Source organism: Eubalaena glacialis, chromosome 5 (assembly GCF_028564815.1).
Source record: "Eubalaena glacialis isolate mEubGla1 chromosome 5, mEubGla1.1.hap2.+ XY, whole genome shotgun sequence".
Lineage (NCBI taxonomy): Eukaryota > Metazoa > Chordata > Mammalia > Artiodactyla > Balaenidae > Eubalaena > Eubalaena glacialis.
In genome coordinates this window covers 26,135,672-26,161,078 of record NC_083720.1, presented here as the reverse complement: position 1 = coordinate 26,161,078, position 25,407 = coordinate 26,135,672, and the positions used below count along the sequence as shown (strand labels likewise).

The following is a 25,407-nucleotide window of genomic DNA, read 5'->3' as shown; positions in this document are numbered from 1 at the left end:
TTCTTTGTATTTTTCCGCAGATATCACTCATTTTTACCGTTAGAAAAGATTTGGCAGAAGTGTAGCTGTAAAATAAAAATGGGTCCAGGTATAACTTATGTGCCTTATACAACCACTAAAACACCTATTTATTAAGGGATTGCTGAAGTCTATGTAGGGAGAAAAGTTGATAAGAAGTATATAATACTAAAGAAGAATGAGGTACGTAGGGACTGGATGTGGTACCAAATCTACAGAAAAAACATCTATGTTTTTAAAATTGGTCACTTTATGTAAAATTGGGTCATAGCATAAAGATGAAAAATGAACATAATCACAAAAGTTGAATTTCATGATTAAAGAAATAACTTGCAATTTATAAAATGTTTTCTATATTTATTCAGGACCAAAACAGTTTTTTTGAAAAATAATTAAGCGTTTCTTCTTCAAAGATATTATAAGGTCTCATTATAAAGATCATTATAATGATCTTTCCTGTGATTCTTATATTCCTAACCAAGCTGGACTGATGGGCCATTTTTAGATGAATGGTTTAAAAAAGGATTATCAGATATATCTGTGGTTTTAGTTTGTTTTATTTCTGGAAGACAGAAAATTTATAATTGGTCTTTCTCTCTGGATGTCACTTACCTCATATTAGAACCCAATGAACATAGTTCTGTGTCTCTTTGATAAAATAGTAGAGATGAACATTTTTCCTGTGAAAATATAGGCAGCAATGGCCCACGTATAGGTTTCCATCTGGTCAAAGTTACACCATCTCTCTTAAGCCCTCCCAATATTTTAGCACAAATGAGTCTCTTTCTTCCTAAAACTCCCTTAGCCACTTTTGTGTGTACTGTGGAAATGGACTTAAGACAACTACATTTCGTCTTGTACCATTCACCAGGTATTTCATTACATTTCTTCCCTTAAACTAGATTGTAAACACTTCAAATTCTGGATAAGATTTTTATAGAAGTAGTGGAATTTTACATTGATTTCTTGGTAGATTAAAGTGATTTTTGAAGCCCTTTTGAAATTATTGAGTTCAAAGGTATAGTTTGAGGACCTTCTGGTTCTTCTATATCCATAGTAATACCTAATCACTTCCATCCTCCTTTGGCCCACCTTGTCTTAGGAGAGATACTCATTATATCTGCTCAGTTGATTGCTAATTGGTTTCCCAATCCTAGTCTATCTCCACATACCATAACTTTTATTGAAAGATTTTTTTCCCCTGCCTTTTTGTAGTTTCACATTGTTTTGTGTATCTTACTATAAACAAGTGACTGTAACTAATTTATCCTCCTATAATAAATCTGGGCTCATAACTGTTTTATCCTGTATCCTATTTGTGATATTGTGATTCATAATAAGAAATATGAAGTTGATCATTGACCCCATTTCTGGCACAGAGCTCCTAAAACCCTTGGAATTTCCTAAGTGAGATAGAGATAAAGGTATATTTTGTTATGTTGATGAGGTGGCTTTTGGACCCCACCTAAGAATGGAGGCTGGTTCATGGGGAACCAACCTTGTGATTAAAAGGTTGGAACTTTTTTTTTGTTTTTTAATTTTTTTTATACAGCAGGTTCTTATTAGTCATCAATTTTATACACATCAGTGTATACATGTCAATCCCAAATGCCCAATTCATCACACCACCATCCCCACCCCCAACACGGCTTTCCCCCCTTGGTATCCATACGTTTGTTCTCTACATCTGTGTCTCAACTTCTGCCCTGCAAACCGGTTCATCTGCACCATTTTTCTAGGTTCCACATACATGCGTTAATATACGATATTTGTTTTTCTCTTTCTGACTTACTTCACTCTGTATGACAGTCTCTAGATCCATCCACGTTTCAACAAATGACCCAATTTCGTTCCTTTTTATGGCTGAGTAATATTCCATTGTATATATGTACCACATCTTCTTTATCCATTCGTCTGTCGATGGGCATTTAGGTTGCTTCCATGACCCGGCTATTGTAAATAGTGCTGCAATGAATATTGGGGTGCATGTGTCTTTCTGAATTTTGGTTTTCTCTGGGTATCTGCCCAGTAGTGGGATTGCTGGATCACATGGTAATTCTATTTTTAGTTTTTAAAGGAACCTCCATACTGTTCTCCATAGTGGCTGTATCAGTTTACATTCCCACCAACAGTGCAAGAGGGTTCCCTTTTCTCCACACCCTCTCCAGCATTTGTTGTTTGTAGATTTTCTGATGATGCCCATTCTAACTGGTGTGAGGTGATACCTCATTGTAGTTTTGATTTGCATTTCTCTAATACTTAGTGATGTTGAGCAGCTTTTCATGCGCTTCTTGGCCATCTGTATGTCTTCTTTGGAGAAATGTCTATTTAGGTCTTCTGCCCATTTTTGGATTGGGTTGTTTGTTTCTTTAATATTGAGCTGCATGAGCTGTTTATATATTTTGGAGATTAATCCTTTTTCCATTGATTCCTTTGCAAATATTTTCTCCCATTCTGAGGGTTGTCTTCTCGTCTTGTTTGTAGTTTCCTTTGCTGTGTAAAAGCTTTTAAGTTTCATTAGGTCACATTTGTTTATTTTTGTTTTTATTTCCATTACTCTAGGAGGTGGATCAAAAAAGATCTTGCTGTGATTTATGTCAAAGAGTGTTCTTCCTATGTTTTCCTCTAAGAGTTTTATAGTGTCCGGTCTTACATTTAGATCTCGAATCCATTTTGAGTTTATTTTTGTGTACGGTGTTAGGGAGTGTTCTAATTTCATTCTTTTACATGTAGCTGTCCAGTTTTCCCAGCACCACTTATTGAAGAGACTGTCTTTTCTCCATTGTATATCTTTGCCTCCTTTGTCATAGGTTAGTTGACCATAGGTGCGTGGGTCTATCTCTGGGCTTTCTATCTTGTTCCATTGATCTATGTTTCTGTTTTTGTGCCAGTACCATATTGTCTTGATTACTGTAGCTTTGTAGTATAGTCTGAAGTCAGGGAGTCTGATTCCTCCAGCTCTGTTTTTTTCCCTTAAGACTACTTTGGCTATTCGGGGTCTTTTGTGTCTCCATACAAATTTTAAGATTTTTTGTTCTAGTTCCATAAAAAATGCCATTGGTAATTTGATAGGGATTGCATTGAATCTGTAGATTGCTTTGGGTAGTATAGTCATTTTCACAATACTGATTCTTCCAATCCAAGAACATGGTATATCTCTCCATCTGTTGGTATCATCTTTAATTTCTTTCATTAGTGTCTTATAGTTTTCTGCATACAGGTCTTTTGTCTCCATAGGTAGGTTTATTCCTAGGTATTTTATTCTTTTTGTTGCAATGGTAAATGGGAGTGTTTCCTTAATTTCTCTTCCAGATTTTTCATCATTAGTGTATAGGAATGCAAGAGATTTCTGTGCATTAATTTTGTATCCTGCTACTTTACCAAATTCATTGATTAGCTCTAGTAGTTTTCTGGTGGCATCTTTAGGATTCTCTATGTATAGTATGTCATCTGCAAACAGTGACAGTCTTACTTCTTCTTTTCCAATTTGGATTCTTTTATTTCTTTTTCTTCTCTGATTGCCTTGGCTAGGACTTCCAAAACGATGTTGAATAATAGTGGTGAGAGTGGACATCCTTGTTTTCTTCCTGATCTTAGAGGAAATGCTTTCAGTTTTTCACCATTGAGAATGATGTTTGCTGTGGGTTTGTCGTATATGGCCTTTATTATGTTGAGGTAGGTTCCCTCTATGTCCATTTTCTGGAGAGATTTTTTTATCATAAATGGGTGTTGAATTTTGTCAAAAGCCTTTTCTGCATCTATTGAGATGATCATATCGTTTTTATTCTTCAATTTGTTAATATGGTGTATCACATTGATTGATTTGTGTATATTGAAGAATCCTTGCATCCTTGGGATAAATCCCACTTGATCATGGTGTATGATCCTTTTAATGTGTTGTTGGATTCTGTCTGCTAGTATTTTGTTGAGGAGTTTTGCATCTATATTCATCAGTGATATTGGTCTGTAATTTTCTTTTTTTGTAGTATCTTTGTCTGGTTTTGGTATCAGGTGATGGTGGCCTCATAGAATGAATTTGGGAGTGTTCCTTCCTCTGCAATTATTTGGAAGAGTTTGAGAAGGATGGGTGTTAGCTCTTCTCTAAATGTTTGATAGAATTCACCTGTGAAGCCATCTGGTCCTGGACTTTTGTTTGTTGGAAGATTTTTAATCACAGTTTCAATTTCATTACTTGTGATTCGTCTGTTCATATTTTCTATTTCTTCCTGGTTCAGTCTTGGAAGGTTATACCTTTCTAAGAATGTGTCCATTTCTTCCAAGTTGTCCATTTTATTGGCATAGAGTTGTTTGCAGTAGTCTCTTATGATGCTTTGTATTTCTGCAGTGTCTGTTGTAACTTCTCCTTTTTCATTTCTAATTTTATTGATTTGAGTCCTCTCCCTCTTTTTCTTGATGAGTCTGGCTAATGGTTTATCAATTTTGTTTATCTTCTCAAAGAACCAGCTTTTAGTTTTATTGATCTTTGCTATTGTTTTCTTTGTTTCTATTTCATTTATTTCTGCTCTGATCTTTATGATTTCTTTCCTTCTGCTAACTTTGGGTTTTGTTTGTTCTTCTTTCTCTTGTTCCTTTAGGTGTAAGGTTAGATTGTTTACTTGAGATTTTTCTTGTTTCTTGAGGTAGGCTTGTATAGCTATAAACTTCCCTCTTAGAACTGCTTTTGCTGCATTCCGTAGGTTTTGGATGGTCGTGTTTTCATTGTCATTTGTCTCTAGGTATTTTTTGATTTCCTCTTTGATTTCTTCAGTGATCTCTTGGTTATTTAGTAATGTATTGTTTAGCCTCCATGTGTTTGTGTTTTTTACATTTTTTTTCCCTGTAATTCATTTCTAATCTCATAGTGTTGTGGTCAGAAAAGATGCTTAATATGATTTCAATTTTCTTAAATTTACTGAGGCTTGATTTGTGACCCAAGATGTGATCTATCCTGGAGAATGTTCCATGCACACTTGAGAAGAATCTGTAATCTGCTGTTTTTGGATCGGATGTCCTAAAAATATTAATTAAACCTATCTGGTCTATTGTGTCATTTAAAGATTCTGTTTCCTTATTTATTTTCATTTTGGATGATCTGTCCATTGATGTAAGTGAGGTGTTAAAGTCCCCCACTATTATTGTGCTACTGTTGATTTCCTCTTTTATAGCTGTTAGCACTTGCCTTATGTATTGATTTGCTCCTATGTTGGGTGCATAAATATTTACAATTATTATATCTTCTTCTTGGATTGATCCCTTGATCATTATGTAGTGTCCTTCCTTGTCTCTTGTAACATTGTTTATTTTAAAGTCTATTTTATCTGATATGAGTATTGCTACTCCAACTTTCTTTTGATTTCCATTTGCATGGAATATCTTTTTCCATCCCCTCACTTTCAGTCTGTATGTGTCCCTAGATCTGAAGTGGGTCTCTTGTAGACAGCATATATATGGGTGTTGTTTTTGTATCCATTCTGCAAGCCTGTGTCTTTTGGTTGGAGCATTTAATCCATTCATGTTTAAGGTAATTATCAATATATATGTTCCTGTGGTCATTTTCTTAATTGTTTTGGGTTTGTTTTTGCAGGTCCTTTTCTTCTCTTGTGTTTCCCACTTAGAGAGTTCCTTTAGCATTTGTTGTAGAGCTGGTTTGGTGGTGCTGAATTCTCTTAGCTTTTGCTTGTCTGTAAAGCTTTTGATTTCTCCATCAAATCTAAATGAGATCCTTGCCGGGTAGAGTAATCTTGGTTGTAGGTTCTTCCCTTTCATCACTTTAAGTATATCATGCCACTCCCTTCTGGCTTGTAGAGTTTCTGCTGAGAAATCAGCTGTTAACCTTATGGGAGTTCCCTTGTATGTTATTTGTCGTTTTTCCCTTGCTGCTTTCTATAATTTTTCTTTGTCTTTAATTTTTGCCAATTTGATTACTATGTGTCTCGGCATGTTTCTCTTTGGGTTTATCTTGTATGGGACTGGCTGCGCTTCCTGGACTTGGGTGGCTATTTCCTTTCCCATGTTAGCGAAGTTTTCGACTATAATCTCTTCAAATATTTTCTCGGGTCCTTTCTCTCTCTCTTCTCCTTCTGGGACCCCTATAATGCGAATGTTGTTGTGTTTAATGTTGTTCCAGAGGTCTCTTAGGCTGTCTTCATTTCTTTTCATTCTTTTTTCTTTAGTCTGTTCCGCAGCAGTGAATTCCACCATTCTGTCTTCCAGGTCACTTATCCGTTCTTCTGCCTCAGTTATTCTGCTATTGATTCCTTCTAGTATAGTATTCATTTCAGTTATTGTATTGTTCATCTCTGTTTGTTTGTTCTTTAATTCTTCTAGGTCTTTGTTAAACATTTCTTGCATCTTCTCGATCTTTGCTTCCATTCTTTTTCCGAGGTCCTGGATCATCTTCACCATCATTATTCTGAATTCTTTTTCTGGAAGGTTGCCTAGCTCCACTTCATTTAGTTGTTTTTCTGGGGTTTTATCTTGTTCCTTCATCTGGTACATAGCTCTCTGCCTTTTCATCTTGTCTATCTTTCTGTGAATGTGGTTTTTGTTCCACAGGTTGCAGGATTGTAGTTCTTCTTGCTTCTGCTGTCTGCCCTCTGATGCAAAAGTTTGGAACTTTAATGTTATCCCCTGACCACGGGGAAAGGGAGAGGGGCTGGAGGTTGAATCAATCACCATTTGTCAGTGATTTAATCAATCATGTCCCTGTAATGAAACTTCCATAAAAACCAAAAAAGGATGGGGTTTGGAGAGTTTCTGGGTTGATGAACACGTGGAGATTTGGGGAGACTAGAGAAATCAGAAAAGGCATGGAAGCTCCCCACCGTTACCCCATATCTTGGCCTATGCAGCTCATATATCTGGCTATTTCTGAGTTATATCCTTTTGTAATAAAACAGTGATCCAATAAGAAAAATGTTTCTCTGAGTTTTGGGAGTTGCTCTAGCATATTAAACAGAACCAAGGCGGGGGTGTTTGGAACGTCCAATCTATAGCCAGTGGTTCAAGATGGAGGTGATAACCTGGACTTGGGACTTGAGGTGAAAACCTGAACAGGGACCGACAGTCTTGTAGGATGGGGCCCTTAGCCTGTGGGATCTGTTACTATCTTTGGGAAGACAGTGTCAGAATTGTGTTGAGTTGTGGGACACCCAGCTGGTGTCTGAGCCTTGCTTGGCGATGTGGAAGAACCTCTCCACCACATGTTGTAATTGGTGATCAGAGCAGTTTACTCTCCTTTGCTTAACTCAGTACCATGCATTGTATAGGCGTTGGATACATGTATTTAATAAGTAATAATAATGCTTATATATTTTGTCCAAAACCACTTGTCTAGTAGATAATTTATTTAAGTACTTTACACATTTGGAAAGGAGTTACTGTTCAGTAAGTATTTATGTTTGAATTGCATCCCAGCACACAGCTTCTACAGATATCTATCAATCATCTATCTCTGTTGGTCTATTTATTTTCCAAATATATAAAACTATCGATAGCAACGAAAAAGCAGAAAAAGGAATCAAATTTATTGTCTACTAGCTTTGAAATAGTTGTATGCACAGGGTTCTACCAGTGTATTTCAAAGATGAGGAAAATATTACCTCTGGATCCATGGGTGGATACTTTCGACCTTTGCTTTTTCCAAGGCATTTGGTCTTTCCTCCTTCCAGTAGTTGACACCAAAAGCCCTTCTGGGGATCAAAACTACAAAAGATCAAATATATAAATGATAATAAAAATATAATGATTATAAATTATACACAGAATTTTGAGAGAGCCTCACCAATTGTATAAAGGAAATGCACTTTCATATGCCTTTTGTTTGGATTTAATTTAATTCAATTCTACAAATATTCATTGAATTGATTTATGAGATTAAATAAACTATATGTTATATATTTTTGATATTTCTACTGTAATGAAAAAGAACATATAGATCTTTAGTCTTTTCTTATGATGAAATTATAAAGTTTTATATTTTACCTGTTCATCTATAAAAGATGAAAGATGAACTACAAAACTACAACCGTATACATAGGATCTTTAGAATATTTATTTTCTTATTTATATGATTTCCCTGTTAAAATATATTCACAGATTTCTTTGAAATCATTCAATGGTATATAGTAAGGTGACTGAATGTAATGTAAATATACTTCTTTTTTTTTTTAAACATCTTTATTGGAGTATAATTGCTTTACAGTGGTGTGTTAGTTTCTGCTTTATAACAAAGTGAATCAGCTATACATATACATATATCCCCATATCTCTTCCCTCTTGTGTCTCCCTCCCTCCCACTCTCCCAAACCCACCCCTCTAGGTGGTCACAAAGCACCGAGCTGATCTCCCTGTGCTATGTGGCTGCTTCCCACTAGCTATCTATCTTACATTTGGTAGTGTATATATGTCCATGCCACTCTATCACTTTGTCCCAGCTTACCATTCCCCTGCCCCATGTCCTCAAGTCCATTCTCTAGTAGGTCTGTGTCTTTATTCCCGTCTTGCCCCTAGGTTCTTCATGACCACTTTTTTTTTTTTTTTTAGATTCCATATATATGTGTTAGCATATGGTATTTGTTTTTCTCTTTCTGACTTACTTCACTCTGTATGACAGACTCTAGGTCCATCCACCTCACTACAAATAACTCAATTTCATTTCTTTTTATGGCTGAGTAATATTCCATCGTATATATGTGCCACATCTTCTTTATCCATTCGTCTGTCGATGGACACTTAGGTTGCTTCCATGTATATAAACCTGAATTAAAGCTTCTAAGAAAACTGCTATATTTTTTTTCACAGTTCAAAATGTTTATACTTTTCAAGGAGGAAATTAAAAGCGTAAAGATATAATTCACTATATTTTTCCAGAGAACATGAGACACAGATTATACAAATGGTGAATGGAAGATTAGACAAATCTTCATTTCTTTTGTTGAAGGCAGATGATCCTATTGGTTAATTCAGACCCAATACTCTTAAAGAAAATTCTAATGTTGTTTTGCTCCCATGGCTGCACAAAGTTACAAAAGAAAGAATGTGTGGCCTAATTATTTGGTTTAAACTCAGATATATAAGAATTTTTGTTTAGGACTAACAAGATAGGAAAAATGAAAGAATAAACCAAATAGGAAGGGAAATTTTAAATTTACTGCTATGGGACTTGCTGCATGCATAAAACATCGAAAAGGTTTGCATTTTTGTTGCTCAGCAGATGTTTTAGAAAGATGGTGCATAATTGAGTAGGACGTAAAGTTAATTAGCTGCAGAATATTTTGTTGCCCTGGGCCCATTCCTATAATACCGGTGCACCTGCAATTTGCTTCTGCACATATGTGAACTCATTTAGGGAGAGAGGGAATTTTTCATCACAGTTCCCTGCCCAATCTATTACTAGAGACGTGATCCTTGCAATCCAGGTTGTCCTAGTATATGTTATCAATTAAAATTAAATACATCACTGGTTAAATGGATAAAAGGAAGACAGAGTCATTTCCAACCTGGACTTTTCAATCTGCTCCTTGCCTATCATAGGCCTTTCTCTAGTTTTCATTAATTTCCCAAGAGGAAAAACAATTCTGCATGCTGTACAAAATGAGATGGGGAAGGCAGCATAACAGTGCCCCTAAACAGCATTTTCTGCCTCAGGATGAGAATATTTAACTGCATTAAGGTAAGATACAGCTCTGGCAACCAAGCCAAGATATTTATACACACTGAGAGCATCTCCTTTGCTCTCCGGTGTACAGAGGTCTCAGGATGGGCTGCTGTCTCTCCTTGCTCTCCAAACAGCTGTTGTGAGGCAGAGCTTAATACAACCTGAGGAAGGAGAGCCATCCAGAATATTGAAAGTCATTCTTTTAGACAGGGTTGCCATAACCTTGAATCCACATTACTTTGCTGCCCTGGTTTCATTTATTGCATTGACAATGTTATATACCCGAAGTCTAACAATGGGCATTTATTCTTGCTAAGTTATATCAATTCCTTGTTTTATGGGTTGGTTTCAGTAGGCATGAAATTGTGAAATTAAGATGCAAAGCCTTTCTCAAATAACTGTTAGACAACTTTGAGGATATGAATTTGTTGCCTTACAAGTTCTTTTATTACACTGAACATCACTATAGTTATTAATTTTTGTGATGTGTGAGACATATTAAAAACCATATATTCTGTACTTGTTTGTAATCTCTTCTTTAAAAGTATGATTTTACAGGTTTATTGAACCATAAGGAACTATTTGTAGTAAACAGGATAGAACCATTCCCTAAACTACTGCAGGCAGGCAGGGGAAGACATGCTGACATCAATAAGTATTTATGTAAATGTATTATGGGAAGCTTTGTCTACTTAATCAACAGGGGCCATGCCTTGTGTTGTAATTTCCATGTGTAGGTAAAAACTTCATTAGACTTGTTTTAGTGGATAAGGAACAACCCAATCTTATTGCTTCTTTTCCTGTCCTTCCATTACCCTCTCTAATTGTCTAATTGCTGATTCTAATCTGCTGTGAACTGGGAAATTATATAATCAAGCTTGTTAAAATTTTGTCTAAAACTTAATAGGCTGTATATCAGGCCTTTGTGAGGGCATCAAGTACATGCCCTTTTAAATATATATTTTGACTGCTTGGAGCTTTTGTTTTTGTTTGTTATTTTGCTTCTTTACACTTTTTTTTCTATTTTCAATTACCCAAGTATATGATTTTATTTTCCCAAGGTGACTGCAACAATACCCCCCCTCCCACATTCTCTTCTGCAGAACGCCCTTGCCCCTCCTCATCAAGAGGTGGAGGCTCCTTTCCCTCCCCTTGGATTTGCACTGGCTCTAGTGACTTGGTTGCAATCAATAGAATATGGCATAAGTGATGCTATGTGACTTGCAAGGCTAGGTCAGAGAAGGCCTTGAACCACATTCCCTCGATATACCACCCCCTCTCAGAACACAAAGCCACTACACTGTGAGAAAGTCACACAGAAAGGTCTCGTCCCACTGAGCTCAGCTTCGAGCCATCCCAGTCCAAGAGCCAAAGATGTGAGTAAAGAAGCCTCCAGAAGACTCCAGTCTCCAGCCGTTCAAGTCATACCTAGATATTCATGTCTTCCCAAATATGGCCCCAGGTATATATTTTGAGCAGAGACAAGTTGTCCTGGCTGTGTCCTGTCTAAATTCCCAGCCCACAGGATCCATGAGCATAATAAAATGGCTACGGTTACATGCCGGTGGGTTCTGGGCGGTCAGCTGTGCAATAATAACTACAACATTATACATGATTATATTTGGTTATACACAATTTAATAAATACAGAGTAAAACATGAATGTATCCCTTTCCCAATTCTGCCCAAAACACTACTCACTTTCACAGAGCTAATGGAGGCCATCAACATTTTATTTCTAACCTGTAAATTACTTGGGGAAAGAGATCATCTTTTTCACCTTTGTAACCTCAATTCCTAGAACACTTTCTGCATAGAGTAGGCATGTAGAAAGTTTACTTAAACAAATTTATACTGGGAAAAAGCTCACAAAAAGGGGAATTTGTGATACATAAAATGCCTATAAGGTAAAGTGTTCCTGGTATTCAAAAGGGAGACACTACATGAATAATGAGGACATTCCTTTGACTGCTTTTGAGTAGCATAATGATGTATAAATTCATACCTAGTATTAATGATGCTATATACACACCTACCAGTGATAATTTATGATGGCAAATAATGGAAATGAAATCAACCATGAGAATAGACTCACGTTAGTGCTTCAGAGTAATTATAATGAGGTGTAACTCCCAGAAACTTCTGGACTTCGTCCATCACAGTAACTGGGTCAGATCTCAGCTGCTGTCCATCAATAATTAGCAACTGTAGAGTCAAAAATAGTCACTTTATGAAGAACAAAATTAAATTAAATAGACCAAGCTGCCTCCCTTGACCTGGTATGATGTTAATCAATTAGATCAGTGTGAAAAGGAAGAAAATATGCACTACTTAGCATACATGTTAATGTTTACTATTCTTGTGTCCTTCCAAATAAACAGCAAATTTTGCCAAAGGCATTTTTTATAACCCTTAACTAACTTGATTGTAAATCATAAATAAACACTGACACTCTCTTGATTTAGTAGTTCAGTAGAAACACGATTTTCCGTCTGCTCTGTAATACAGATAATTATCCAACCTATGAAATTCCATGAGTTAACCTTGGAGCAAAGGGCTTGGAAATAATGGGCATACAGATGAAAATTACCCATCTATCCTCCTTACAAACCACACCAGAGAACTCAGGTTTTAGTTGTGACCTGACTGGAATGAAGAAGATAAAGGATGTGGACACTTTCCTCAAATCCTTTTTTCCTGTTCTATCCCAAGTTCCTGGAGCTGTTACAACACTTTCCGTTTTGACAGTCTAATCCATGACCTCCTTCTTTCCTTATAAGAGTCCCACAGGACAGATGACACATGGGTATCTGCACATGGTGTTCCATAAAGGTTCTGTCTAACTGGCTGCTCCTCTACTGGTGATTGCCTATGAAGCACCTGATGCCTCCTGTGTGAGGCCCTACCACTTTGAGACCAGCTACTATCCAAAAGAAGATCCCCAGAATGTGTTTCACAGCCACTTAACATTGTAATACTACCATTGACATTAAAAATGTAAAAATCCACATTTCTTCCTTAGGTATGATCATCTCTGATAATAAATTGCTATCTGTGGCAATGTTAATTTATATTTTCTGTTTGTCAGTGCAACACTATGAGGATATAATAAACAGAAGAAATTCAGTTCAGGACATTACCTGAGAAGTAGCAAAGTAAGTTAGCCATCTTTCTATGTGGACCGCATACCATCCAGGTAATAGGCATCTTCTCTGCAAAGTTTTCAGGTCAGATGGGGCCCAATATGCTGTTGTGATAACTTCATAGAAATTGAACCTCAGGGCAGCTGGATCTTCATGTGATCTTTGGTGCTTTAATAAGAAAGTCAATTGTAAAATTAATTTTCTTTATGCCTACATAGGTATGTGTGCATGTATGTGTTTGATGTGTGGATATATGTGTGGATGTCATGTGTCTTTTATTCCAAAAAAAGTAACAAAAAATAATTAATTGATTTTAGAATGAAAAATAAGGTGAAAAGTGCATACTATCTTGAAACCTAGGCATTGGCATATTGTTTATATAGAGTATAAGCTTTCCATATATTTCAAGTAGCATTCAGATAAGCCTGTGGTTGCCTTCATGTCTAAAATGTTTAGGTGCAAGACAAGAGACAGAGTACAAGGATTTTCTCCATGGGTCTGATTATAAGTGAAAAGATGTCAGGGACCAGACAGATCAAGCCTGATGAAAAGAGCTTTTGATTGGCAGGAGTAGGCTCACATATTACTGTGCTCTTGTTTCATTACAGCCACTGCTGAGGGTTCTGACAATTCCCCAATATCCCTGTGTGTCAGGTGCTATGGGTACAGAGAAGGCAGATGTTTATTCATGCTTGCTCAGGTGTCACATTTATGTTGATGTTGCCCAAGGCACGTCACTTTGACCCTCCCAAGGGTTTCCACCTAACTCTGCTAATTCCTAAATACCAATTCACTACTGCTTTTCAGTACCAAATTCTCTGAATCTTTCACCTCCTACCATCATTGGTCAAGCTCAAGAGCCCAACACAAATCAATACAATTTTATAAGCATTTATTAAGATCCTTCCCAGAACAATAACCTGCAATAGATTCTAGAGATAAAAAGATATAGGTAAGACAAAATTGCTGTCTTCAAAGAAATCAAAATCTGGTACGGAAAACAATAGATTAACAGATTGTGATAAAGTCATATATTTGACTAGAGGTATAAGTTATTTGCTGTGATAGTCAGACCAATAAGTGATTAGTTCTGAATGAAAGAAGAAGGGATCTTTTTTAATGATTGATGCTTTTGAGTTAAAACGTAGTGAGAAAGATTTTAATAAGCAGAAAAAAATAAATGTGGAAACTAAGAGAACTTTAAAGTAAATTTGAGTGAAGACGAATGAGGTGTGTGGGAATGGATGAATTGATTTTGCAAGATATCTAAAAGTGAACTTAAAGAAAATTTACTACAGGATAAGGATAGAAGTATATTAGAGCCTGATAGAATTATGTAATAGCAGCCCTTATATATGTTAGAAATAAAAATTGCTAAGAAAGTAAAGATAATTAAGTGGTAAATGGTTAAAGTGTAACTAATGAGTGGTAGGTTGGTAGAAATAATAATACTTTTGAAGCCCTCTCATAATTGCATATTTATTGACCTTATTTGTAAATGCATTATGCTACATACATAGAGACTACATAGTACATTTAATTAATACAAGGTGTAGAAACAGGGTAACTTGAGTAAAGAAATATAAACATACTATGTGCATGTTAATACAGTAATGCGAACATTTCTACTTTGCACAGTGATAATATGGAATTGTACTTAATCTGCTCTATATTGACTTATACCAGTTTAGCACCAACTTTTTTTTATACTTATGCAACTAAAAAGATTAGCGTAAAAATATGACCAGAAGTCACACAGAACTGGAAAAAATAGCACTATAGGTCCTCTGTGAGGCCCATTATAAAAATGTGGGGTAGAAATTATAGTGGCAGGTGACGTTTGTAGGAGTTTCTGAATTATACCTGCTGAGCTTCAAATTTATGGTACTTACTGAATAGACAGGACTGGGTAATAATGTAACCTAAGTAATAGGTTGCATTATTTTGAAATGTACAGCAGGTTGGGGACCCTACTCTTAGCAATATAGCAATAAAAAGTATTATCAGAAAAATTTATTCATTTCAAATGTGTATGTTCAAAGAATTTACTTGAAGAAGCAGGCATAGAGTCTCTCTTTTTTAAAAAAAATTTTTGAATCCATGTGGGAAAAAAAAAGATTCATATAAATCTGCTCTAAGCAGTGACCATTTTTTCTGCCAGGAAAATGTGCAACATTTTCCCCCAAGTGTTCACATTCAAAATGTTTCATTAAGGCTTAACATCTCAATATTTTTGGCACGATTGAAAAAAATAAGTTTATCTTGCTTTGCAATGTGAATTTTGTTAAAGTGATAAAGACACTTTTTTGTATATTAGGGAGTCATTGACTCATGGATTCTAACAATAATTTCTGGATTTTGCTACCCAAACAAGTGTTCCACTTGAATTCCTAACCACTTGCAATCTCAGTTTGCAGTATCACATTTTTCTGTCCATCATTATTTGTTCTTAGCGACATATGTTTATTAAAGAAATTTTGAAAAGTCAAGAAAAAGAATAAAGGAAAAAGAAAAATTACTTGTTATTTTACAATGCTATTAAATTTTTTCTTTTAATCTACTTTATTTTGGCATTAATTTATGTATGCACTCATATCATTGGGATTTTAGTACATATAGATTATTACCACCTTAAATTCAAGGTCATCAGCTTTAATTAGGCTTTCATTGCAGTGGGCAATTTTACATTTCTCTGGTCAACTTTACCTCACCCCTGTAGCAAGATTTCATACCCCTTTTTTTCTGTCCTTAAACTACTGCCTCCCAAATTTTCCCCCTCTTTTCATTAGATTAACTTGTTCTCAACTTTTTAAAGGAAAAAGAGACCATCATAGTCACTTTAATTTCTCTATCCCAGACCTTCAAACTTACCAGCAAGTACATGTAAACCCTTTTCTATCCCTTAAGTTTCAATGCAGGGGTTCTTAATAACTCCCGCTGATAGAATTCAGAGGATCTATGAGCATGAATCTTCAAAAAAAGTCTCTTCATTTTTAGTAACTTCTAAATAAAATTTGATATGTACTGTACTTGTGATTTTACCACCAATAAAAATCAGTTCTTTTTAATCACATTACAGGTCTTTCAGATATATCAAATGTTTATACTCACCGTTATTTCAAAATTACAGTAGTATTAGCCCCATCATTAGATCTTGCCATTTAATGATTTAGTAAATATTTGTTACTGATTTTCAATTACTTTTTTAAATTGCAAATTACATCTTTAACCTTCCCCCACCCCTGCACAACACCTGTATCCTTCTTCAGTGCTTCTTTTTCACGGGAATATATGGTTATCATCCGGTTGCCCAGACTGGAAATTTGATTTATCTTTGACACTGTTTTCTGACCAGGTTCTGTTGATTTTAATCCTTAAAGATTTCTTGATACTTTATCCTTCATCCCGTTTCTACTTACTATCTTTGTCCTTGCTACTGCCATTTCACAGCAGGACTATTGCAATAGCCTCTACTTGACTTCTCTGAGTGGTCACTTCTTCCACTCCAATCCATTCTTCAAATAGCAGATAGTATCATGTTTTCTAAAAGGAATTCTGGTAGTTACACATTAACTAAACTAATGTTAAACTAATGCTGGTTTAACATTTTAAAACGGCTTTCGACGGCTCAAGGAATGGTGGCCACTTGGTTCTCCCACTTGGCTTCTAGCCCCCATGTGCCTCTCAGACTCATCTCCCGCAGGTCTCCACCTCAGGTTTTGCTCTCTAACCACATGAACCTTTTTCTTAGTTCTTTAGCTGTGCTGTGGTTCTTTGCACCCAGGGGACTACACATACTTTCCCTCTGCCCCACTCTCCCTCTACCCTCACTCAGTTAAACCTACTCGTCCGTCAGTTTTAAGTCTAAAGTTGATTTCTCTAGAGAGTGCTCTCATAGCACCTCCCATACTTCCTCACAGAGCATTCAAAATTTCTAATTATATACCTTTTTGCTTATTTGATTAATATCTATCCACACATTAGAATGAACACTATGTTTTAATTATCATTCTATGGATTAAAACCATCATGAAATGCTGAAGAATACTCCATTTCAGTGTGACACAATTCTATATTGTAGGATATTTACTTTTCCTTTTGTTATTATTATTATGATTAGTACCTCGATGAATAAAAAAGGGATACATGTTTTTAATCCTTTTGAGGTTTTCTTATAATCGATTCCAGAAGAGGAATCACAGCACAAAAGTACCTTTACAAACCTTTTGATAACTGTCATCAAATTAGTTTTCAGAAAATATCTCCATATATATCCTTCTATTGGAAAGTTCGAGCACCTTTATCATCACACCCTTGTCAACAGAGAGAATAAGCGTGACAATTTTTGCCAAGATGATATTTTTAAAAGTACCATTTTGATTTATATTTTGTTGATCCCCAATTAGGTTGATCATTTTTCATGTAAATTATTGTGTGGTTGGATTTGTGTGTGTGTATGTAAATTGTTTATGCCTTTTGCTTGTCTGCTCATTTTTTTACTCAAATATTTATTTAGTAGTTAGTTACTTTTACCAATTTGCAGGAAATTTTTTTACAAATTAAGGGAACTAAGCCATTTAACATGTATTGCTAAAGAAGCTCTACTTAGATAGTTATTTTAATTTTGTTAATTGTGACTGACCAACATTTTATATGTTTATATGGTTCAATCTATTAATTCTTTGATGTGTGATTTTCTTCTGTTATGTTATGCTTGAAACTCCTTGCCCAAATTGATATCAATTAGGTCTTATCAATAGTTCTTATTTCTCATAATTTTTTTTGTTTGTTTAGCTTTTTTAACATTTGACTGTTCAATACATCTGGACTTTACTTTGGTAATTCATCATTGCTTACATTCAAGCTATGACCAAATGCTTTTAACGGTATTTTTCACTGCTTCATACCTGATACCAAGAGTATGCCCTGTCTGAGGGGTCAATGAGGATGGTGATGATCTTGGCTTTGGGGACCAGAGATGCAGCTCGTTTGGGAGCTTCTTCTGAATGGAAGTAATTAGCACTCTTTTCAAATAGAAAGTCACTTGTAATGTTGGATGGAGTAGGGAAAAATTCCATATACCTGAAGGCAGAGAAAGACAATTAATTAATTTGAGGACTAATTGATTTCCTGCCATACTATGGATAAGAAATAATTTAAATATTTTTACATCCATTTATATCAATTTCTAATTATTGGTGTTATAATAATCAAAATAGATACTATTCTATACACTTCGAATGTAAAAACAATCCCAGGTAATATTGTTCTAATGGACTAGTTAGGGCAGGGGAAAGAGTGAGATGAAATAGGTAGGTTGTTAAAGAACAGAGGGAAAACCCTTTAGATTTGGGTTGATGTTCTGTGCTATCGAAAACCAAAACCAGAAAAATTAGGTTTACCCTTGGCAAACAGCAAATTACACCATATTGCCTAGTAAATATTTTAAATTAATTCGTATCGTTAATTTGTTAAGAATTTTTCAGACTCTGGGAGGGCTCATACCAAGGAGTACTTCCCAGAACTTTTGTTGCCAGTGTCCTTGTCCCCACAGTGAGCCACAGCCACCCCTGCCTCTGCAGGAGACCCTCCAACACTAGCAGCCACGTGGCTGACAGGGTCTTGGTGCTCCGACCGAGTGTCAGGACTGAGCCACTGAGGTGGGAGAGCCGAGTTCAGGACATTGGTCAACCAGAGACCTCCCGGCCCCACATAATATCAAATGGCGAAAGCTTTCCCAGAGATCTCCATTTCAACCCTAAGACCCAGCTCCACTCAATGACCAGCAAGCTCCAGAGCTGGACACCCTATGCCAAACAACTAGCAAGACAGGAACACAATGCCACCCATTAGCAGAGAAGCTGCCTAAAATCATAATAAGGTCACAGACACACCAGGTGCATCTGAAAACACATCACTGGACGTGGTCCTCCCCATTAGAAAGACAAGATCCAGCCTCATCCACCAGAACACAGGCACTAGTCACCAGGAAGCCTACACAAACCACTGAACCAACCTTACCAACTGGGGGCAGACACCAAAACCAACAGGAACTACGAACATGCAGCCTGCAAAAAGGAGAAACCAAACACAGAAAGTTAAGCAAAATGAGAAGACACAGAAACACACAGCAGATGAAGGAGCAAGGTAAAAACCCACCAGACCAAACAAATGAAGAGGAAATAGGCAGTCTACCTGAAAAAGAATTCAGAGTAATGATAGTAATGATGATCCAAAATCTTGGAAATAGAATGGAGAAAATACAAGAAACGTTTAACAAGGACCTAAAAGAACTAAAGAGCAAACAAAAAATGATGAACAACACAATAAATGAAATTAAAAATTCTCTAGAAGGAATCAATAGCAGAATAACTGAGGCAGAAGAATGTATAAGTGACCTGGAAGATAAAATAGTGGAAATAACTACCTCAGAGCAGAATAAAGAAAAAAGAATGAAAAGAATTGAGGACAGTCTCAGAGACTTCTGGAACAACATTAAATGCACCAACATTCGAATTATAGGGGTCCCAGAAGAAGAAGAGAAAAAAAAAAGGGACTGAGAAAATATATGAAGACATTATAGTTGGAAACTTCCCTAATATGGGAAAGGAAATAGTCAATCAAGTCCAGGAAGCGCAGAGAGTCCCATACAGGATAAATCCAAGGAGAAACACACCAAGACACATATTAATCAAACTATCAAAACTTAAATGCAAAGAAAAAATATTAAAAGCCGCAGGGTAAAGCGGCTTTTCCAAATAACAATAACATAAACAAATAACAATAACAATAACAAAACAACTAACATAAAAAGGAATCCCCATAAGGTTAAGAGCTGATCTTTCAGCAGAAACTCTGCAAGCCAGAAGGGAGTGGCAGGACATATTTAAAGAGATGAAAGGGAAAAACCTACAATCAAGATTACTCTACCCAGCAAGGATCTCATTCAGACTTGATGGAGAAATTAAAACCTTTACAGACAAGCAAAAGCTAAGATAATTCAGCACCACCAAACCAGCTTCACAACAAATGATAAAGAAACTTCTATAGGCAGGAAACACAAGAGAAGGAAAAGACCTACAATAACAAATGCAAAACAATTAAGAAAATAGTAATAGGAACATACATATCGATAACTACCTTAAAAGTAAATGGATTAAGTGCTCCAACCAAAACACACAGACTGGCTAAATGGATACAAAAACCAGACCGGTATATATGCTGTCTACAGGAGACCCACTTCAGATCTAGGGACACATACAGACAGAAAGTGAGGGGATGGAAAAGGATATTCCATGCAAATGGAAATCAAAAGAAAGCTGGAGTAGCAATTCTCATATCAGACAAAATAGACATTAAAATAAAAACTATTACAAGAGACAAAGAAGGACACTACCTAATGATCAAGAGATCAATCTAAGAAAAAGATATAATAATTGTAAATACTTATGCACCCAACATAGGAGCACCTCAATACATAAGGCAAATGCCAACAGCCATAAAAGGGGAAATCAACAGTAACAATAAATGTAGGGGACTTTTAACACCTCACTTTCACCAGAGGACATATCATCCCAAATGAAAATAAATGAGGAAACACAAGCTTTTAAATGATACATTAAACAAGATGGACTTAATTAATACTTATAGGACATTCCATCCAAAAACACTTTCTTCACAAGTGTACATAGAACATTCTCCAGGATAGACCATATCTTGGGTCATAAATCAAGCCTTGGTAAATTTAAGAAAATTGAAATTGTATCAAGTATCTTTTCTGACCACAATGCTATGAGACTAGATATCAATTACAGGAAAAAAATCTGTAAGAAATACAAACACATGGAGGCTAAACAATACACTACTAAATAGCTAAGAGATCACTGAAGAAATCAAAGAGGAAATCAAAAAAATACCTAGAAACAAATGAAAATGAAAACACAACGACCCAAAACCTATGGGATGCAGCAAAAGCAGTTCTAAGAGGGAAGTTTATAGCAGTACAATCCATTTCAGGAAACAAGAAACATCTCAAATAAACAACCTAACCTTACATCTAAAGCAATTAGAGAAAGAAGAACAAAAAAACGCCAAAGTTAGCAGAAGGAAAGAAAGCATAAATATCAGATCAGAAATAAATGAAAAAGAAATGAAGGAAACGATAGCAAAGATCAATAAAACTAAAAGCTGGGTCTTTGAGAAGATAAACAAAATTGATAAACCATTAGCCAGACTCATCAAGAAAAAAATGGAGAAGACTCAAATCAATAGAATTAGAAATGAAAAAGGAAAAGTAACAACTGACACTCCAGAAATACAAAGGATCATGAGAGATTACTACAAGCAACTATATGCCAATAAAATGGACAACCACGAAGAAATGGACAAATTCTTAGAAAAGCACAACCTTCCGAAACAGAACCAGGAAGAAATAGATAATATAAACAGACCAATCACAAGCACTGAAATTGAAACTGTGATTAAAAATCTTCCAGCAGACAAAAGTCCAGGACCAGATGGCTTCACAGGTGAATTCTATCAAACATTTAGAGAAGAGCTAACACCTATCTTTCTCAAACTCTTCCAAAATATAGCAGAGGGAGGAACACTCCCAAATTCATTCTACAAGGGCACCATCACCCTGATACCAAAACCAGACAAAGATATCAGAAAAAAAGAAAACTACAGGCCAATATCACTGAAGAACATAGATGCAAAAATCCTCAACAAAATACTAGCAAGCAGAATCCAACAGCACATTAAAAGGGTCACACACCATGATCAAGTGGGGTTTATCCCAGGAATGGAAGGATTCTTCAAATATACATAAAGCAATCAATGTGATACACCATATTAACAAATTGAAGGAGAAAAACCATATGACCATCTCAATAGATCCAGAAAAAGCTTTTGACAAAATTCAACACCTATTTATGATAAAAAGCTCTCCAGAAAGTAGGCATAGAGGGAACTTACCTCAACATAATCAAGGTCATATATGACAAACCCACAGCCAACATCGTTCTCAATCATGAAAAATTGAAACCATTTCCACTAAGATCAGGAAGAAGACAATGTTGCCCACTCTCACCACTATTATTCAACATAGTTTTGGAAGTTTTAGCCACAGCAATCAGAGAAGAAAAAGAAATTAAAGGAATCCAAATCAGGAAAGAAGAAGTAAAACTGTCACTGTTTGCAGATGACATGATACTATGTATACAGAATCCTAAAGATGCTACCAGAAAACTACTAGCGCTAATCCATGAATTTGGTAAAGTAGCAGGATACAAAATTAATGCACAGAAATCTCTTGCATTCCTATACACTAATGATGAAAATTCTGAAAGAGAAATTAAGGACACACTCCCATTTACCATTGCAACAACCAGAATAAAATACCTAGGAATAAACCTACCTAAGGAGACAAAAGACCTGTATGCAGAAAACTATGACACTGATGAAAGAAATTAAAGATGATACAAACAGATGGAAAAATATACCATGTTCTTGTATTGGAAGAATCTATATTGTGAAAATGACTATACTACAGAAAGCAATCTACAGATTCAATGCAATCCCTATCAAACTACCAATGGCATTCTTCACAGAATTAGAACAAAAAATTTCACAATTTGTATGGAAACACAAAAGACCCCGAATAGCCAAAGCAATCTTGAGAAAGAAAAATGGAGTTGGAGGAATCAGGCTCCCCGACTTCAAACTATACCACAAAGCTACAGTAATCAAGACACTATGGTACTGGCACAAAAACAGAAATATAGATCAATGGTACAAGATAGAATGCCCAGAGATAAACCCATGCACGTATGGGCACCTAATTTACGACAAAGGAGGGAAGAACATACAATGGAGAAAGGACAGCCTGTTCAATAACTGGTGCTGGGAAAACTGGACAGCTACATGTAAAAGAATGAAATTAGAACACTCCTTAACACCATACACAAAAGTAAACTCCAAATGGATTAAAGACTTAGAGGTAAGACCAGACACTATAAAACCCTTAGAGGATAACATAGGAAAATGACCCTTTGACATAAACCACAGCAAGATCTTTTTTACCCACCTCCTAGAGTAACAGAAATAAAAACAAAAATAAACAAATGGGACTTAAAAGCTTTTGCACAGCAAAGGAAACCATAAACAAGACAAAAAGACAACCCTCAGAATGGTAGAAAATATTTGCAAATGAAACAACAGACAAAGGATTAATCTCCAAAATATACAAAAAGCTCATGGAGCTCAATATCAAAATAACAAACCATCCAGTTAAAAAATGGGTGGAAGACCTAAATAGACATTTCACCAAGGAAGACATACAGATGGCCAAGAGGCACATGAAAAGATGCTCAACATCACTAATTATTAGAGAAATGCAAACCAAAACTACAATGAGGTATTACCTCACGCCGGTCAGAACAGCCATCATCAAAAAATCTAGAAACAATAAACGCTGGAAAGGGTGTGGTGAAAAGGGAACCCTCTGCACTGTTGGTGGGAATGTAAATTGATACAACCATTATGGAAAACAGTATGGAGGTCCCTTAAAAAACTAAAAGTAGAACTACCATATGACCCAGCAATCCCACTACTGGGCATATACCCTGAGAAAGCCATAATTCAAAAAGAGACATGTACCACAAAGTTCATTGCAGCACTATTTACAATAGCCAGGACATGGAATCAACCTAAATGTCCATCGACAGATGGACAAAGAAGATGTCCATCTTCTGGATGGACAAAGAAGATGTGGCACATATATACAATGGAATATTACATAGTCATAAAAAGAAATGAAATTGAGTTATTTGTAGTGAGGTGGATGGACCTAGAGTCTGTCATACAGAGTGAAGTAAGTCAGAAAGAGAAAAACAAATACCATATGCTGACACATATATATGGAATCTAAAAAAAAAATAAGGTACTGATGAGCCTAGTTGCAGGGTAGGAATAAAGAAGAAGACATAGAAAATGGACTTGAGAACATGGGGTGGGAGGGTGAAGCTGGGGCAAAGTAAGAGTAGCATTGACATATGTACACTACCAAATGTAAAATAGTTAGCTAGTGGGAAGCAGCCGCATAGCACAGGGAGATCAGCTCAGTGCTTCGCGATGACCTAGAGGGGTGGGATAGGGAGGATGGGAGGGAGGCTCAAGAGGGAGGGGATATGCGGACATGTGTATGCATATGGCTGATTATCTTTGTTGTGCAACAGAAAATAGCACAGTATTGTGAAGCAATTACACTCCAATAAAGATCTATTAAAAATTTTTTAAAAAGACCTGTATGCATAAAACTATAAGACACTGATGAAAGAAATTAAAGATGATACAAATAGATGGAGAGATATACCTTGTTCTTGGATTGGAAGAATCAACATTGTGAAAATGACTATACTACTCAAAGCAATCTACAGATTCAATGCAATCCCTATCAAACTACCAATGGCATTTTTCACAGAACTAGAACAAAAAATTTTATTTGTATGGAAACACAGAAGACCCAGAATGGCCAAAGCAACCTTGAGAAAGAAAAACAGCTGGAGGAATCAGGCTTCTAGACTTCAGACTATACTAAAGCTACAGTAATCAAGACAGTATGGTACTGGCACAAAAACAGAAATATAGATCAATGGAACAGGATAGGAAGCCCAGAGATAAACCCACGACCACATGGTCACCTTATTTTTGATAAAGGAGGCAAGAATATACAATGGAGAAAAGACAGCCTCTTCAATAAGTGGTGCTGGGAAAACTGGACAGCTACATGTAAAGAATGAAATTAGAACACTCCCTAACACCATACAGAAAAATAAACTCAAAATGGATTAAAGACCTAAATGTAAGGCCAGAAACTATAAAACTCTTAGAGGAAAACATAGGCAGAACACTCTATGATATAAATCACAGCAAGATCCTTTTTGACCCACCTCCTAGAGAAACAGAAATAAAAACAAAAATAAACAAATGGGACCTAATGAAACTTAAAAGCTTCTGCACAGCAAAGGAAATCATAAACAAGATGAAAAGGCAACCCTCAGAATGGGAGAAAATATTTGCAAACAAAGCAACTGACAAAGGATTAATCTCCAAAATATACAAACAGCTCATGCAGCTCAATATCAAAAAAAAACAACAACAACCCAATCCATAAATGGGCAGAAGATCTAAATAGACATCTCTACAAAGAAGATATACATATTGCCAACAAACACATGAAAGGACGCTCAACATCACTAATCATTAGAGAAATGCAAATCAAAACTACAATGAGGTATCACCTCACATCAGTCAGAATGGCCATCATCAAAAAATCTAGAAACAATAAATGCTGGAGAGGGTGTGGAGAAAAGGGAACCCTCTTGCACTGTTGGTGGGAATGTAAATTGATACAGCCACTATGGAGAACAGTATGGAGGTTCCTTAAAAAATGGAAAATAGAATTACCATACGACCCAGCAATCCCACTACTGGGCATATACCCTGAGAAAACCATAATTCAAAAAGAATCATGTACCACAATGTTCATTGTAGCTTTATTTTCAATAGCCAGGACATGGAAGCAACC

At 36.0% G+C, this 25,407-nt stretch overlaps 1 protein-coding gene across 2 annotated transcripts in view; it reads right to left on the bottom strand.

Moving 5' to 3' along the window:
• The window catches only part of LOC133091951 (bifunctional heparan sulfate N-deacetylase/N-sulfotransferase 4), a 241,907-nt gene that overhangs the window by 263 nt on the left and 216,237 nt on the right, over positions 1 to 25,407 (bottom strand). Inside the window, exons 9-12 of one of the 2 annotated variants that reach the window (XM_061191132.1) lie at positions 17,726 to 17,900; positions 12,816 to 12,986; positions 11,771 to 11,880; positions 7,620 to 7,722 (exon numbers count right to left, since the gene is read on the bottom strand). In XM_061191132.1, the coding sequence (XP_061047115.1) occupies positions 7,620 to 7,722; positions 11,771 to 11,880; positions 12,816 to 12,986; positions 17,726 to 17,900 (559 nt within the window). The remainder of the gene's footprint in view (positions 1 to 7,619; positions 7,723 to 11,770; positions 11,881 to 12,815; positions 12,987 to 17,725; positions 17,901 to 25,407) is intronic. The other variant, XM_061191133.1, reaches the window with a different exon arrangement.